Source organism: Carcharhinus amblyrhynchos, chromosome 8 (genome assembly GCF_965287045.1).
Source record: "Carcharhinus amblyrhynchos chromosome 8, sCarAmb.v2.hapA, whole genome shotgun sequence".
NCBI classification, from domain to species: Eukaryota; Metazoa; Chordata; class Chondrichthyes; order Carcharhiniformes; family Carcharhinidae; genus Carcharhinus; species Carcharhinus amblyrhynchos.
The window spans coordinates 78,577,341-78,596,003 of NC_137331.1; the positions used below are offsets into that span (position 1 = coordinate 78,577,341).

An 18,663-nucleotide genomic window follows, 5' to 3' on the forward strand; every position below is an offset into this window, starting at 1 on the left:
ACAGTTAAGATGACAACATCCCTGATATGATAAGATTTCCCTAGAAGGTCAACCTTAGAAGACCTAAAAAATAAGCTGTATATCAACAGCAATCCATTAATCGCAGAGACCTGAAGACAAGACGAGCTAAGCTTTCAAGCTACATCAAAAATAGAAATATGGAGACATGTCAATGAGTTACCAGTGGCAATAAAATCATAGAAGAAAAGTGTCACTAAACTCCCTGCAGCAATGAAAGTATTGATACATTGTCGAACTGCATATACGTATGATGATTATCATTGTCAATCCAAAACTAGAGAATTATAAAATTAGTTCTTGGGCATCAGAAACAATTTATCCTGAGCACTCTGGCAATAGGAATCATCTCATCATTTGAATTTTGCCCAACTACTTGCTCGACTGTATCACTTTCTACTAAATTTTCCTGCTCCTCAGCTTCCACAATCTGAATACCTACAGATTCATTACATGTTTCCTCATTCTCATCTGAGATTTTGACTAAACAATGTTGTTCATCCTGAATCCAACCTCGCTTTATTGACCGTTGTAACTGGTTTGAAGGGGTACCTCCGACAAACTACCTGTTGATGTTAATTAAGAACTAGACAGAGGGGAACTGAATAGAAGAGGATGATTATGTGGATCATATGCTTCAGCATGATATGATATTGATGTTTACACTGAACACCATATGTTTTCATTTGATTTACAAGATACATCCAGTCTTTCCAGAAACCATTAACACCTTGTATACAGATGGGTTGATTTTAGTACAAGGCCCAGAATATCTAAGGTACAAGAATGTACCTGGTTGATAAATTTGGAGCCTAATCAGTTGTCTCACTAGCATTCACTTTATCATCGAAATAAGCCTTACTCTGCTTCCTTTTCAGCCCCATTTTAACATCAGCTGACGTCTGAGCAGCTTGAGTATTATCAAGTCATTGCTATACAGTCCTCTCATGCCCATGGACAATAATTTCAGTTCAGAAAATTTCAATCCTAAAAGAAGTTCAATTCCTTCCCCTCATGAGACGTCCGGTCATTAAAACAGTTGACCGTGAGACTATTTCGTACCATCATTAGAACAAAGGCTAATACTGTATAATACAGTGTTCCACTTGGAATTATTTTGGCTGTATGGTTTTCCATAGCAGGGATTTTAAAGTACGATTCATCCTTTCTACTTTACCACTTGATTGAGGATGATAGGCAATATGAAACATTTGATCCTGAACAAGGTCATGACATCCTCCATTACTTGAGCAGTGGAATAATTACCTTGATCTGCCTTGATGCTATGTGGAAGTCTCCATCTAGTAAACTTGTTGTACCAGGGTATTAGCTGTCACTTTAGCTATATTACTTCGGGTAGGGAATGCTTCAACCCGTTTACTGAACGTGCCAATTATTACCAAGATATATCGATATCCTTCCTGAGGACTGATATTATCCATCTGCAAATTATTCCATCGTTCTTCAACTGGTCTTGAATGTCTCAATTCCCCTTTTACTTGCATGCCTATGAGGGTTATTTTGAGCACAAATTAAATAACTATCTACATGATGCTTTACTCCTTGTGCACATTAGATCACCAACATAGCCCTTTAATTTGCTTAATAGTTGTTTCTGCTTCCTAATGACCCTAAATATCATGACATTGATGAATGATTTGATTATGGTCTTGGGTTGGCATCACATCCATTTTTAAGAACAAGCCCATCCTGGACATGTAACTTATCTTTCCATTTATCATAAGCAGGTTATGCTCCATCCTGTAATTGTTTTAAATCATCATCACTGCACTGAACCTATTTTAGATTTTCCATTTTAACCTAACATCATCCATTTATTCATCCATTGCAGGTTGTCATGGTGCTCCCTCCTCAAATGTCCCATTTTCATCTGCGTGAGAATTCCCAATGGATGGTGTGCCTTAACCTTGATAATCTCATTCCTGTCCTTGGGTAATTTGGAAAATATCTTTCAACAAAAGTGCAATCAGTAGAGGTTTTTCATCTCTGAAGCAAAACCTCTTGTTTCCTACGATGGCAGGAAGTCAGTTAAACTATTGTAGACATCCATGCTGTCAGAATATCTATCTGCTGGTGGCTAAAACTGAACAGGATGACAAACCACATAAGCACAGCTGCCAGCTCGACTGCCTGAGCAGTCATCCACGAGATAATTTAAAGGCTGACTCAAACAAGATGTGTTAATTGATGATTCTCTATGTGTTTACTACATCCTGTCATTCCATTTACCACCTCCACCATGGAGGATCCATCAGCAAAAATGTTCAAGGGCCAACTACCTTCCCTCTGTACAAGTATGTCAGATATCTATCCAAACCTGGCAGAATTTAGGGGCCCTCCCCCTGTTGTTTTGGAACAGATGGTCCCTTGGGATCATTTGTTGCCACAATTTGACACTCATGAGGCTCACCACTATAATTTGGATTGTCAGCTAAGAAAGTGGGCAATTTAGTCCTTTTTAACTGCAATATTTTGATCTGAAGCATTAAAGTCTGTTGTAAATTTGACTGCACGATCTTTAATTTGTCCACCTAACAACAGCTGAAAGGAAATGTTTTGTCAATATGGTCAAAGAATTCAGCCCAATTATAGAAGAAAAATGCTACACCTTCCAGAATATTGTATGAAGATGTCTTTCACCCGTTGTAAACCCTTGCTGTACTGGGGCCATCACCCTGGAAGCATAAGTTACTGGCTGAGTTTCCCATGGTGTTCCTGCAGAAGCACCTCCGCCATGGCTGAGTCTGTGGCAGTGACCTCCAATGTAAAGGGGAGTTCTGGGTTTGGTGCTTGCAGCGTTGGAGCCATGTCTAAAGCCTGCTTTAATTCCGACGCAGCTTGTGTGTGCTGCTCAGTCCACTGCCGTGCAGTATTCTTTAGAAGATCTGATAATAGGGCAGCTTTAGTAGCAAAACCATCAATATGATTTCTACAATACTCCACTAAAATGATTGGAGTGAATTCACATCTTTTGGAAGGGGCAATTGCACAATTGGTTCAGTGCACTTCCATTCAGTTTCATGGTGCCTGTGTGTTACCACAGTTCCCAAATACACCGCCTGAGACATCATAATTTGCACCTTTTTAGGATTTATTTTAGGTCCCAACAAAGCGAGGAAGGTTAATAATTCATCTGCTAATTGAAGATATTCCCCTCTTGTGTCAGTTTGGCGAAGAAAATCATCTACATACTGAATTAAACAATCAGATCGTGAAAAACTCTCCAACCTTTAACTAATCCTCAATGGAAGGTTGGAGACTTATGAAGCCCTTAGGGCAAACAAGTCCATGTACACTGCTGGTTTGAAACGTAAAAGCAAACTTATACTGGCATTGCTGATTTAAATGGATAGACCAGAACCCATTACTAATATCTAGGTAGGTAAAATATCTCTTGTGGATCTTCTTTCATTATAATTTGGGGACTAGTTGCTGTGTTGGTTGTGTTAATTGAGTCATTTAATTCTCTATAACCAATTGTCAGTTTCCAAAAGCCATCCAGTTTCCTAACTGGCCAGATTGGTGAATTGTTTGTGGAAGCTCCAGGTTGTAAAACTCCCTGTTGCAGCAGACTTGTAACTATTCTTGAACCTCTTCTTCAACTCATTTAGGGAAGCTTTTGTGGTTTTGGGTCAGAGCCCTCTACAATTACCTCTCTATTCATTCAACCACAATCATGCTTATGCATTGCAAATGCAGCAGCATGTTTAGCAGTGAAATCATTAAAGCTATTGGCAAGTTCAAACCAAAATTCTTAACTGTGCAAACCCTAACTGCGTAAGTAACTGTGGATATCTCTTTTGGAACTTCATTCACATTGGCCATTTGCCAAATGTAACAATTTGCTGGATCAAAAGCCAATTATATCTGCTCATATTATTGGACCTCAAAACGTGCTCTGCTGTTTGGGGAAAGCGCACTAATATAGCTGGGTGATAACAAATTACAACTTCCAACCTAAACTACATTGGGTCCATTTCAAATTCTTCGCGTAAATGTCCTGTAAACCTACCCACAAACTTCTTTTCCTTCGCCAAGCTAAGCCTGGGAGTGTTGAAGAACTCCCTGTATCCCATGGGGATTTGATGGGACAGCCTCCTACCACGGGTCTTCCTACATTATCCCACCTAGCAGCACACACCCGTGCTGCAAAGGCCTGGCATGGCCATGCCCTTGGATTTGGGTCTGGTAACGGTGGATAAAGAGAAGCAGTTTCCTCCACTTCCCTTACCAAAGCCTGCAGCACATGTCCCTCTAATGGCAAGACTTGATTTCCCTGTCCTCCTCTCAAAATCGCCCTGTTCCTGTGTGTAATGGCAAGGTGCTGTACACTCTCAAGCAAAGTGACTCATTCGACTGCAATTATAACATTGCACTGTCTATATAGGTGCAAAACCCGTAGGATTAACACCACCCCCTCTTCCTCTCCCTCCTTCATTTCTCCACACCGGATTTGAACTAAATTTTAAAGTTTAGTTATTAGTCACAAACAAGGCTTACATTAACACTGCAGTAAAATTACTGTGAAATTCGCCACAGTCTGACGTGAGTTTGGGTAAATGCACCTAACCAGCACGTCTTTCAGAATGTCAGAGGAAACCCATGCAGACACGGGGAGAATGTGCAAACTCCACACAGGCATGACCCAAGCCAGGAATCAAAGCCGGGTCCCTGGTGCTGTGAAACAGCAATAATATCCACTATACTTTGGACCTTTTACAGGAAACATTTTCTCACTCGTTTTCGCTTTGCTTTCATCTGCCTTTTGGTCTTCCTTCTCCCAAGTTCAAGCCATTTACCTTAATATTCGTGCCTCAGTATGTGTAGCATCTGTGGGATCAAAGTTCTTACATGCCTTCCTTCCCCCTTCTGAAGCATGCGCAACAAGGGTTTTCTTCCAATTTCAAAGGTCATGCCATGCAGCAGTTTGTGCCCCATCTCCCAAAAAGTTGAGTAAAATGAGTCCATAAATGATCAGCGAATGCAGTTGGATGCCCCCCTTTCCTCTATCTGCACTTATTTAAACCTCCTACTGGATCCCCTCTGTCATAGCCCACCATGGTTAATACAGCAACTTTCATTTCTTCCAGTGCACCATCTGCTATGTTCTGGGGAGTGAGTAAAGCTGAATTAATTGAGAGGCTTAAACATATTAACATTAATTTTACTGCATATTTACATGTAAAAATATGGCGCTCAGCAAAGGAGACAAGAATGGTGATCTTTTTCATTATTTTCCCTAACTGTGCTACTGTAAGTGGGGTTGTGTAGGTGACCAAATGCAAGTCATCCTCACTTTCCTTGCAACTAGTGGTCACAGGATTCATTGGAACATGGTCAGGCTCTTAGGGCGCTGCAGGGTTAGGTGCCTCTGAGAAGGGAGGTGGATATCCCCAGTCATCAAATGCAGCATATTGCAGGGTGTCCTCTTCTAGATTCTCCTACTCAGCTCTACAATTACTGTCTCGCTCAGATGTAACTGTCCCAAATACAGACATTATCCCTTTCTGTATGGACAGCTGAGATTCTAGTCTATCAATCTCCCATGATCAGCCACAAAGATACTGTTTTCTTTACTTATTTGGTGCAGAACTTTAATCGCAGCCTGCAAATTTGTGCAGTTTTCATTCCGTTTGGTCCCAGCCCTTTTGGCTGCACATGGTCACTGTTGGCACGTTGTACTTCCTGCAATACCTCCTTATCCTTCTAAACTCCATTGAGTACAGACCCAATGTCCTCAAAAATTCCTCAAATCCAGCTTTCCATTCCGGGATCATTCTCATGAACCTACTCTGGACCCTCTCCAAGATTAGCGTGTCCTTCCTTCGATTTGAGGCCCAAAATTGCTCGCAATAATCCAAATGTGGTCTGACCTGAGCTCTCTAAAGCCTCAGCAGTGCACCCTGCTTTTGTGCATTCTACTATTGAAATGAATTGTTTGCCTTCCTAACTATCCATTCAACCTTAAGAGAAGGTAGGGTGTTAGCGTGGATAGAGGATTGGCTGTCAAATAGGAGGCAGAGAGTGGGGGTTAATGGGTGCTATTCAGATTGGCGGTTGGTGACTAGTGGAGTGCCCCAGGGGCCGGTGCTGGGGCCTCAGCTATTTACCATTTATATAGATGATCTGGAGGAGGGAACCGAGTGTCTGGTGTCGAAATTTGCTGATGACACCAAGATTGGTGGAACGGCAAATTGCGCGGAGGGTGTGGAGAGTCTGCAGAAGGATCTAGATAGGCTGGGCGAATGGGCCAGGAAATGGCAAATGGAATTTATTGTTGGCAAGTGCGAAGTGGTCCACTTTGGTAGGAATAATGGTAGGAAGGACTATTACTTACGTGGCGAAAAACTGCAGCAGGCGACGGTGCAGAGGGACCTCGGGGTCCTTGTGCATGAGTCGCAAAAACCCAGCCTGCAGGTGCAGCAGGTGGTCAGGAAGGCGAATGGGATGCTGGCCCATAGCGAGGGGGATTGAATATAAAAGTAGGGAGGTCTTGCTGCGGCTGTATAGGGCATTGGTGAGGCCGCAGCTGGAGTACTGTGTGCAGTTTTGGTCGCCGCACTTACGCAAGGATATTTTGGCCTTGGAGGGAGTGCAGAGGAGGTTTACTAGGCTGATACCGGAGTTGAGGGGGTTGAGCTATGAGGAGAGGCTGAATAAACTAGGCTTGTACTCGTTAGAGTTTAGAAGAATGAGGGGAGATCTCATTGAGACGTATAAGATGATGAATGGGATGGATAGGATAGAGGTGGAGAGGCTCTTCCCGCTCAGAAAGGACAGTAGGACTAGATAAAGGGGGGGGGGAGCGGTTTAGAACGGAGTTGAGGAAGAACTTCTTCACTCAAAGGGTGGTGAATCTCTGGAATTCTCTGCCCGTTGAAGTGGTGGAGGCTGCCTCGCTAAATATTTTTAAGACACGCGTTGATGGGTTTTTGATAAGCGAGGGGATTAAGGGTTATTGGGAGAGGGCGGGAATGTGGAACTGAGCCACGACAGATCAGCCATGATCTTATTGAATGGCGGGGCGGGCTGGATGGCCTACTCCTGCTCCTATTTCTTATGTTCTAATCCTGCGTTAGGACTCCCAAGTCTCTTTTTTGCTTCTGATCTCTGAATTCTCTCTCCGTTTAAAAAATAGTCTCTCTTCTTCCTGCCAAAGTGCACATGCATTTGGCTCGATGATGTCAGTCTGCGATATGGAGGGGAGCTGACAGTCATCATTTATTATTGTCCCGCAATTGTTTTAAAATTGCTTATTTAGGGTGTTACTGGACCTAAAGGGGACTTTTAATTCATATAATGTACCCATTATTTGTGAGTTTCTTTTATGTATGAAAAACTGCACTTAGAATTAGTTTTGCCTTGCAAAATTAATAAACTGTTTATCCTTAACTTGTAAAGCAACTATGTTTGTGGTCAGAATGTTTGCTAAGTGATTTTAGAGCTTCAATTTTTAAGAAATTGTTCAGTTGCTTTTGTCGAAACTGGACCATTTCCTGTACTACATCAATGACTATACTTCAAAAGTACCCCTGTGGCTTTATCAGGCTGTGAGCTGTTTGGTGATTGTGAAAAGCATGATATAAATGCAATTACTTTCCATTGTTTCCACTATTTAGGTGGATCCAGAGCCCTAGATACGGCATAGACAAACAATTGGTTTTGTGTATATTACACTCCTACCAGTGCCAGAATAAGGCTGATTTTTCCTGATTTGTTCCTTCCTGAACACTTCTCATTCTGGTCTCAATCGATAGCATATCTAAGGTTGTCACGTAGGTCAGTCCTTATACCTGTACTCAAAGTATTTTTAATCTAATTGTGACACACAAGAGCGTATTAGTCTGAACAATGACATTATCACTTGCCCCTGCCTTATATTCACGGAGTTTGCATTATGATCAGTCTGCTGCAATGGTATGTGCATAATGTGAAATTAAACACAAAATCTTTATTAGGTAAATATTCATGTTTAAAATTTGTGCGTTGTCAACATGCAACAGTTACATTAATGACTTCTCATTGTCTGTTCAGGACATTAGCAGAACTTGTTACTAACTGATCTTTTAAAAATTGGAATAATGAACAGATAGATCTTCTTCATGTGGAATAGGAAAAATGGGCATTGCCCAAATCCAGCAGTGTGAAGAATCTTTCATGTGTCTGATTAGCGTATAGTCTTCATTGAAGCAATCAATCAAGATTGTACTGTCCGGTGTGTGGGTGCATTTCAATTGAAAACTGAAAAGATTTTGGTCAAGTAAAATTACTTGTGTGCTTAACATTGCTTTTGTTTTTCTTCAGGCTTTTGACATTACTGCAGAAAATAATTTTGTAATTACAACGACAAATAGAAAAGAAATCAAATCTCAAAACTTTGGTAAGTTTATTTGGAACTCCGATTGTCCATTTTAACGGGATGCAGTAGTCAGATTTTACATACCGTACTTTACCTAGCTGTCTGGCCAAATACAAACAGTGAACATAATATGCCTGAATTTGCTGTAGTTGGATGTAGCTGGCCTATATGACACAAAAAAAATCAGTTGCAGGCAGCATATCTTGTAATGTTATTTCAGATACAACAGAAAGAGTAGTCATTAGTTGTCAAATTTAAATAAAATCAACTTTCCTGAATAGTTCTACAAATAAGCATGTGCTGATCATGCTAAAGGTTATGCATTTATGATCAACTCCATTGTCTTAAATGATAAATGTGTGGCTTTTTTTAAACAAAGAGCTTGCTTATGTTAGCTGAAAAACACAGATTCTTTCACGTTATGTATATTCATGAACTCGCATAGATATTAGTGATTATGCAGTGCTACAGTTGTTTGGAACCCTCCTGTATTGTTGCCCAAGTGCTACACTGCATGCACAAGTATAGAAAAAGGGCATTGCAACCATGTGCTAATCTCCTCGCAAGCACTGCCGTAGAGGTTATTGCAGAATGTTCAGAATTAGAAATTCTGGCCAACGTTTTGCCTTTCCAGTCAGAAGCAGCTCGGACTGATTCCTGTGCCAATATTGTCACTTAGATGCACTTACTCAACACAGATCAGGTTTTGAGCGTAGGTCCTTAAAATTTTTGCTGAATGAGTAGATTTTCGTTCGGTTCCCAAAGCTGCGCAATAATCCAGTTCCACAAACCTGCTTTGTCAATTGTGCTTGGCCTGATCTGTGGTTAGTTAGCTGAAAAATTCTTTCTTATTCTGAAATTAATTTAGCTTTCTGATGTGGACTTAATAGCTGTGGACTTTGATCTCTATTGAGACAAATTTTATTAGGGCATTGATGCCATAAAGAAAAAGGAAAAAGGCTTTGCATGCAAGAGCAGGAATATCCATTTTGTTTTCCTTGCTCTGATCAATCTTTTCAAGCTCTAATATCCTTTGCGATGAGATTTGACACTTCACCCAGATTTCTTGTGCATCGTACTTTAAATGTGAATTGATTCATGATGCCACAAGGATAGTACCTGTAGGTGATGCTGTGAACATATTAACCGATGTTTCCTCTTAGTGGCAATGCTGGCCACATTACCACTGCCTGCAAAAGTTTTGCACCCCAGCCGCTTTACACCTTTTCTCTTGGGATTTCCAATCCCAGCTGCAGCAACAAAGTATTAACGCAGTGCAGAGAAGAGTGGGACATGCCCTTTTTTTTTAATATGACAGCTGCTGAATTCAGGTTAAGTTCTTAAAGGTCTCAAATGTTTCAGTGGGTGGATGGTAGGTTGGGGGAGCGGGATGTGGGTGTAGACTGGCTGGAGAGAGAATTGGGTCAGATTTGTGGGTGACTGAAGGCAGTCAGTTGTGCTGAATTCAGGTACACTGGTTAATTGTTATTTCTGCGCAGTATTTCCAGTTAAGTCCTGTGCATCTGATCCAAGTCTCCAGCACAGGTCAGTGTAAGAGATAATGGCATAATGCCTGGGGCAGTGGAAATCAATCCACTGGCAGTTTAAACTTCCTGGGCAATTCAAGCATGCGCATGTCAGGACTTCAAGGCCCCGGCACACATCACAAACCTAAGAATGGATTTCACTGCTTTGGATCTTGACTCAGGTCAATGTTACATGCCTAATCGGTTAAAATGAAATATCATGTAAGTTTTCATGGCAGCCCTTGTGAGCACTGAGAATTTACAATGTCAACCTTTAAGTAACAGATCGCTGTACCAGACATGTACAGTATGTGCAAATAAGTAGAACCTGTGGTTACATGTGGATTCTGCATGTTACAGAACATATGAACAGGGATCGGGGTAGGCCATTCAGCGCATCAAATCCGCTCCGCCATTTAAAAAGATCATGGCTGATCTGCTAGTAACGTTAAATCTGCGTCCTTCCTATATTCAACAAACTTTTCGTGAAGTGAGTTTCAAAGACTCAAGATCCTCTGAGTGAAAAATATTGCCTCATCTTCATTTTCCTCATGCAAAATGTCCATTTAATGTGTTTGCACATTGTATATTAAGATAGTTCTTTTGTACAGATTTAGTGTAATATTGCAAATTTGTTCACAGATGTCTGTCCTTTGTATTTGAGTTCCCTATATTGAAGGCATTTTTGTGCCTTTATATAATTTCAAGTCATTAATTAATTGGAAATGCATTTTACTAGTTTTGCTCTTGTTTTTCAACCTTAGAAAAATGTGTTAAAGATGGCACCACTTTGTATATACTTCACTCAGTCGACCAGATACTGCCCTCGGCAACAAGGGAGCGAATTGACTTTCTTCCACACTATGATACATTGGTTAAAAGTGGCATGTATGAATACTATGCCAGTGAAGGACAGACTCCATTGCGTAAGTATATGATTTGCACCATTTAATTTGAATAACATTGCAGAAAATAAATTCAAATTAGAGGTGCTGTTCTAGATTTCTTGCTCTCAACGTGTTGAATTACTTAGATTAGAACATGGCTTCAAGTGTTGCCAAACACAACTAACGTTTTATTTTAACTAAACAGCATTTGCCTTTGCTGAACTGATAGATAACTCATTATCTGCAACAGCAAGCAACAAAGGAATTCGTAACATACAGGTCCGACTGGTGAGTAACGTATATGTTAAAAAATCTTTGAAAACTGCCAATCTCATTTAGATTTGCAGACGGAGAGTTAAGACTATGGGAACGTGGCTAGTGCTGTTGACACATTTCAAATGCTCCCCAGATTATTCTCTGATTCCAATTGTAATGGCTTGTTTCTCTTTTATAGTTGTTTGATGAATCTCAAGGTAAACCAGCAGTAGCTGTAATTGACAATGGGAGGGGAATGACATCAAAGCAGCTTAATAATTGGGCGGTGTATCGACTGTCTAAGTTCACCAGAACAGATGATGACATCGAAAGGTTTGTTTTCCACATATAATCATGAGGCTTAATTTTGTATAATAACACCTTGTGTAACTTGTTATCGATGTGCTTTATGAAATCCAATTATAGAATCCCTACAGTGCAGGAGGAGGCCATCGATTCTGCACTGGCAGTAATCCCTCCCAGGACCTATCATATAACCCCACATATTTACCCTGCTAACTCCTTGACACTATGGGGCAATTTACCATGGGGTCAATCAACCTAGCTACCACAATATTTGGAGTGTGGGAGGAAGCCACAAAGATGTGCAGGCTATGTTGTGTGTCTTCTCACAAGTATTTAACATCTCTAGAGTGGCATGGTGGCACAGTGGTTAACGCTGCTGTGTCAAACTCTAGGGACCCAAGTTTGGTTCTATCCTGGGGTGTCTGTTTCTGTGGAGTTTGCACGATCTCCCATGTTTGTGTGGGTTTTTGCTGGGTGCTCTGGTTTCCTTTTACAGTTCAAAGGCATGCAGGTTAGATGGACTTGCCACGGTGAGATTGCCTGTCAGTTCGTGATTTGCACTCCTCTGGATCCCACCAGGCATGCGCCATGGAGAATTCATTCACTGCTGTGTACCCAGTGTCTCTCAAGATGGGGATGAAACCAATGTAATCTCCACTATAATCTTTCATGCTTAGTCTTCTGTCTCAGCCTCTAACAGCCATAGATTTACTCTGTTACTTTCTCCCTTTTTTATATAATGTCATGGCTTTTGAGATTTTTTTTGTCTCATGCTTGTTTTGGTCTTCTGTCACCTTGTGTTATCAACTTCTTTATGAACCTTTGAATTTTGATCTCCCAACCCTCAGGCTTTACTGCTGTTTGTGACAGCATCGTCAGCCACCTCCTTTGATCGAATGTTATCTTTAACTTTATAGCCATGGATGGGCCATTTTTCCATATGGATTTAATTCCTTGAGAGAGTTAAGAATTTTGAGTGAATCCTATCAACGTTTGCCTTTTCTATCTACTGTGTCATATCGTTTAATTGGGGTTCCCAATCTACCTTGGCCAAATTCATCCCTCGTACCTACATACTTAAGCCCTTTTCATATTTAAGCCCTTTTACTAAATCACACACAAACCCAATGCAAATTTAAACATATAGCCATAATGGTTAGCGCTGCAGCCTCAGTGCTGGGAAGCCAGGTTCAATACAGACCTTAGGTGACTGTCCGTGTGGAGTTTGCACGTTCTCCCTGTGTCTGCGTGGGTTTCCTCTACCTGCTCCAGTTTCCTCCCACAGTCCAAAGATGTGCAGATTAGGTGGACTGGCCATGCCAAGTTCCCCTTCAGTGTACCTGAACAGGCGCCAGAGTGTGGCGACTAAGAGATTTTCTCAGCGACTTCATTGGAGTGTTAATGTAAGCCTACTTGTGACTAATAAATAAACTTTAACTTTATTTTAAGATTAAAGTCCAGCATGATTACTGCATTGCCCTTATTTATTTACTACTGTATTCCTGATTTAAAATCAGCTTGACACTATGGGGTCCTATAAACTGGCTGCCAGAGATCACAATGTTCATCCCCAACCTTTCAGAACTATAGTTGCACCACAACATTTGTACTGCTGTCCCTACCTAATCTTGTTTTATATCTTTAAATTCTTAAGTTTATTTATTAGGATCACATTAGGCTTACATTAACACTGCAGTGGAGTCACTGTGAAAATCCCCTAATCACACTTTGGTGCCAGTTTGGGTACACTGAAGGAGAATTTAGTGTGGTCAGTGTACCTAACCAGCATGTCTTTTGGACTGTGGGAGAAGACCAAAGCAGCCGGAGGGAACCCCACAAACAGAGAGAATGTGTAAACTGCGCAATGCGGTGACCCATACTGGGAATCGAACCTGGGTCCCTGGTGCTGTGAGGCAGCACTGTTCCACCATGCAGGTCTATATATTTAAAAACTAGGTATGGTTGCGTAACTGATGCTTTTAAGCTGAACTTTGTTCCGCTTTTATATTGTACTATTGATGTTACACTGGCTACTTCTGATAAATGTAATACATTTTTAAAAAAAATCTAAGCCATATCTTTCAATAATCTGATGAAGCAAGATAATTGAGTGTTTTCAGGATGGTCATTGAAAGCTTGGTTATGCTTTCCTTGTGATTATTTGATTAAGTGAATCGTTGTCCTTGGATAAATGATGGAGTTAATGTTGAAGTTACTCATCTGCACGCAGGAATGTTGAATGACAAATAACTTGAAAGACTATAGATCAACCTTGATGAGTTATATAACTCTATATATTCTCTGATAATCTGCCTTCATTGTTTTGATTGTAACTAGTGTTGTCAAACTACCTGCACCGGCATGTAAACAATGAAAATTGTACTTTGTTCCAGTTAAAGTTTTGAATTTAAGCTTGCTGTTCTTAGCAATTAATCAGTAATTATTCCTCTGTATTATCTGACTTGCAGTTTAAAAACAAGATTGTGTTGAAGATATCCCTGAAATACATTTGAAACATGGAAGCATCTGGAGATCACTATGTTTCAAATCTTTTACATATTGATATATACCCGATATAACATCATTGGACCAGACTAATGTTGTGAGTTCACATTCTACCATGGCAGCTGAATAAATCTGAATTCAATTCATTAATCTGGAATAAAATGCTAGTCACATCATGGAAATACTAGAGTGTTGTAAAATCTCACCTGGTTCATCCTTTTTTTATTTTAAAGTTTGTTTATTAGTGTCACAAGTAAGCTTATATTAACATTGCAATGAAGTTACTGTGAAAATCCTCTAGTCGCCACACTCCGGCCCCTGTCCAGATACACGAAGGGAAAATTTAGCATGGCCAATGCACCTAACCAACATGTCTTTCGGACTGTGGGAGGAAACTGGAGCACCCGGAGGAAACCCGCAGAGACACAGGGAAAATGTAAGAGTCTGCACAGACAGTGACCCAAGCTGAGAATTGAACCCGGGTCCCTGGGGCTGTAAGGCAGCAGTGCTAACCACTCCATGTCCTATAGTGGACGAAACCTGCTGTCCTTGCCTGGTCTGGCCTATATGTAATTGCAGAATTCTCTTGGAAATGTCATAGTAAGCCACTACAGAGAAAAACATTGTGGGTGTACCTTTCATTTATTCTTTATTGCGATATAGATGTCACTGGCTAGGTCAGTATTTATTTCCCATCCTTAATTGTCCTTGAGAAATTAGTGTTGAGTTGCCTTGAACTGTTGCAGTCCATGTAGTGTAGGTGCATCTTCAGGAGTTCCAGGATTTCGGGCCATCAGCAGTGATGGAATGGTGATATAGTTCTAGGTCAAGGTGGTGTTTGGCTTGAAGGAAAACTTGCAGTTGGCAGTGTTCTCATGCTTCTGCTGCCCTTGTGATTAAAAGTGGGAGAGTTTGCACGGTTGCAAGGCAAGTAAAAAAAAACGCTTGTGTCCAACTTGCAGATGGTAAACAATGCTGCCACCATGCATTGGTGATGGAGGGATGAATGGTTATGGTTGTGGACACATGTCCAGGCAAGTGGTGAATATTCTATAATTCCCTAGAGCTGGGGAAGTAGAAAGTAGGAGCAAGAATAGGCTGTTTGGCCCTTCAAGCCTGCTAGTCTGCTGCATCATGACTGTTCCACCTTAATGTCATTTTCTTGTACTATGTTGTTACTGTCTTCACTATCTAGAAATCTGTTAATCTGCCTTGAACATGTTCAATGACTGAATCTCCATAGCCCCCTCGGGCAGAGAATTCCAAAGATTCGTGACCCTTTGAATGAAAAAAATCCCTCCAACTTCTGGCTGTAGATTGCACCCGCACCCCAGCCAGGGAATACAACCTTCCTGTCTAATAGAAACTTGGCAGCTAGAATATATAACATCTTACCTGTAAGAATTTTGTATGTCTCAGTAAGTTCACTTCTCATTTTTGTGAAGTCTAGAGAATACAGGCCAAGTTTCCTCAATCTCTGCAAGTAAGACAATTCTGTCATCCTATTATCCCAGAAATCAGTCGAGTGAACATTTATTGCATTCCCTCTGTGGCAAGTATTTCCTCCCTTGGGTACAGAATCCAAAACTACAAACAGTACTCCAGGTGTGGTCTACGGAGGGTCTATATAATTGCAGTGAGGCATCTTTACTCCTCTGCTCAAATGTCTTTGCAGTGAAGGGCAACATACCATTCACTTTCCTGATTGCTTACTGAAGCTGCATGTTAACTTTCATTGACCCATGGACGCAACACCCAAATCACTGGACATCGACTTTCCAAACCATCTCCATTTAAGAAGTTCTGTATATTTCTGTTCTGTCTACCACAGTGGAAAACAATCTTCTGCATTATATTTCATCTGCCATGTTCTTGCTTGCACAGTTATACTGTCTGATCCTCCTACATGCTTCTTTGCATTACCCTCACAACTTACATTTTCACCTAGTTTTGTGTCATCAGCAAACTTGAAAAATTGTATTTAGACCCCATATCTAAATCATTGACATACATTGTGAGCAGCTGGATCTAATCACTGATCCTTGCTGCGCCCTAAAAGGTGTAGCCTGCCAATCTGAGAATGACAATTTATTTCTCTGTTTTCTAACTTTAAACCATTAATGTATGCCAGAATACTGCCCCCACTTATGCCTTGTTGATGTTGGGCAAGCTTTAGGGAGCAGGGGCAAGGGTTACTCAGTGCAGCATTCCCAGCCTTGAATTGGACCAGCTCTTGTTGCCACAGTATTCATAAGGCTGGTCCAAATATTTCTGGTCAGTGGTAAACTCCAAGATGTTAGTGGTGAATTCAGCAATGGTAATATAATCGGATGTCTTGGGGAGTTAGTTAGATTCTGTCTTGTTGGAGATGGTCATTGCCTAGCATTTGGGTGCCATGAAGAATAAAGTATTAAAGATTCACTCATGCCATCATCGACGCAAAGCTTTTATAAGTTTTAGTTTATTGGTGTCACAAGTAGGTTTACATTACACTGCAATGAAGTTACTGTGAAAATCCCCTAGTCGTCACACTCCAGCGCCTTTTCGAGTACACCGAGGGAGAATTCAGCATGACTGATGCACCTAACCAGCATGTCTTTCAGACCATGGGGGGAAACCCATGCAGACACCAAGAGAACGTGCAGACTCTGCACAGACAGTGGTCCAAGCCTGGAATCTAACCCTAGTCTCCGGCGCTGTAAGGCAGCAGTGCTAACCAGTGTGCTGCCCCAGTGTGTACCATATACAAATTGCACTGCAGCAACTCACAAAGCCTCCTTTGTCTGCACCTTCCAAACCTGCAACTTTACCACCTAGAAGTACAAGGGCAGCGGATGCATGGGATCACCAGCATCCTGACTTGAAACTATATCACTGTTCCTTCACTTCTGTGGGACCTCTTAACAGCAGGTGGACTGCAGCTGTTCAGGAAAGTGGCTCATTACTGTTTCAAGGCCATTTAGGCTTGGGCAATAAAACTGGCCTAGCCTGTACCACCGATATTCCATGAACAAAGGTTGCAGTTTATTAGCCTAAGCTTGCATGTTGTCACATCTTACTGAACGTTGATACAGACTGCTTCAATAACTGAGGAGTCATGAATGGTGCTGAATGTTATACAATCACCACCAAATGTCCCCACTTCTGACGTTATGATGATGGAAGGTAATTGAGAAAGAAGCTGTGGGTGGTTGGGCTAGGGCACTATCTTGCGGTGATGGCCTGGCACTGAAATAATTGACCTCCAAAATCACAATCCTATTCCATTTTGCTAGCTATTAGTCCAGTCAGTTGAGTTTTCTCCTGATTCCCACTGAGCTTTGCTGGCTCCTCTGCCACACTCAGTCACCATCGTCTTGTATCTCCTCTTCAATTCTTTTGTCAGTGTATGAGTCAAGGTTGTGATGAGATCAGCCTGGTGAAACCCAAACTGTGTATCAGTGAGCAAATTTTATTGCTGTGTAAGTTCCACTTGATATATATTGTCAACACACAGACTATAGTAGTTCTCGAAGATGGCTCACCACCATCTTTTCAAGGGGAATTAGGAATGGGCAGTAAATGCTGGCATTGCAAATAAACTATTGGTAATAGAAACTGGAGTGAGCATTCAAATTGTTTATTAAGTTTAATCATTTTGTTGGAAAATTAATGAAAAATAAAATCTTATTTCCTCAGTGATCATTCAGGATATGTTCGTCCACCTGTGGTGCCTCGCAGTCTCAATAGTGACATTTCCTATTTTGGTGTCGGCGGGAAACAAGCAGTGTTCTTCATCGGTCAATCAACAAGAGTGAGTTCAGAAATTCATAGCCATTAGCAAGAGTATTTCAATTCAACAGTGAAAGATTTCTTTTAGCAATTTCTGACTATTAACTTAACATAATTGGCTGGAGCGATGTTTTTGTTTCCAAAATTTCCTGAGAAAACTGAAATGTAACTGTTCTTGCTGGTTTGATGAATCATTATTTTTGTTAGATAAATCTAGGTTGAACAGAAGTAGCTGTAGCTAAATAAACTATCATGTTAAATTGATCTTGGTGTTTTTCCTTTTGGCTTGGATGTACTTTCATAATTTATTATGACAAGTCCAGACCCTTCCTCAAATGAGAGAGAATACAATGTGAAGTTACATAGAAAATCAGTCTGTACAATTTGACGTAAATCAGTATGTCAGAAAATCTCTAAACTTTGAGAAATGTTTAGTTAAATAGAATGTTAATAAAAAAAGATTTGTGCAGAAAACTAGTTAAATAAAATAAATTGTGTACTCCTCTGAATTTAATTTTGGGATGCCTATTCATTTTAAAGGAAAATTAAAGTTGGTTTACAGGCATCATATGCATATTCCCCACAGCAGGCGATTTGCCTACTGTCCTGACTATTTGATTGAATAAAGTACATGGTTTGACGGAAATTATCTTCTCGCTGCGTGTTTTAGCAAAGTATGTTTTGTGTGTTTTTCTGTAGATGATAACTAAACCAGCAGATTCCCAAGATGTACATGAATTAATGCTTTCTAAAGATGATTTTGAAAAGAAGGAAAAAAATAAAGAAGCAATATACAGTGGATTCATCAGAAACAGAAAGGTAAAATACTGACTCCTTTCTAAGGCTTTCACTGCTAAAAATAACAATTCATTCAAAGGATTTTACTCCATCCTCCTAATGTATTTTTGACTGTTGCAACCTGTTGACATCGATGCAAATTGTAGCTTTCTTATTGATAAATCTATATAATGTGATATCTGGATCTCATGGAGGGACAGAGAATCTCTAAAGCAAT

At 40.7% G+C, this 18,663-nt stretch overlaps 1 protein-coding gene across 1 annotated transcript in view; it reads left to right on the plus strand.

Annotated features, from left to right (window-relative positions):
* The window catches only part of smchd1 (structural maintenance of chromosomes flexible hinge domain containing 1), a 168,502-nt gene that overhangs the window by 11,325 nt on the left and 138,514 nt on the right, over positions 1 to 18,663 (plus strand). The window contains exons 2-7 of the mRNA XM_080194305.1: positions 8,344 to 8,419; positions 10,689 to 10,850; positions 11,017 to 11,099; positions 11,266 to 11,399; positions 17,556 to 17,670; positions 18,348 to 18,467. Of these exons, the coding sequence (XP_080050431.1) occupies positions 8,344 to 8,419; positions 10,689 to 10,850; positions 11,017 to 11,099; positions 11,266 to 11,399; positions 17,556 to 17,670; positions 18,348 to 18,467 (690 nt within the window). The remainder of the gene's footprint in view (positions 1 to 8,343; positions 8,420 to 10,688; positions 10,851 to 11,016; positions 11,100 to 11,265; positions 11,400 to 17,555; positions 17,671 to 18,347; positions 18,468 to 18,663) is intronic.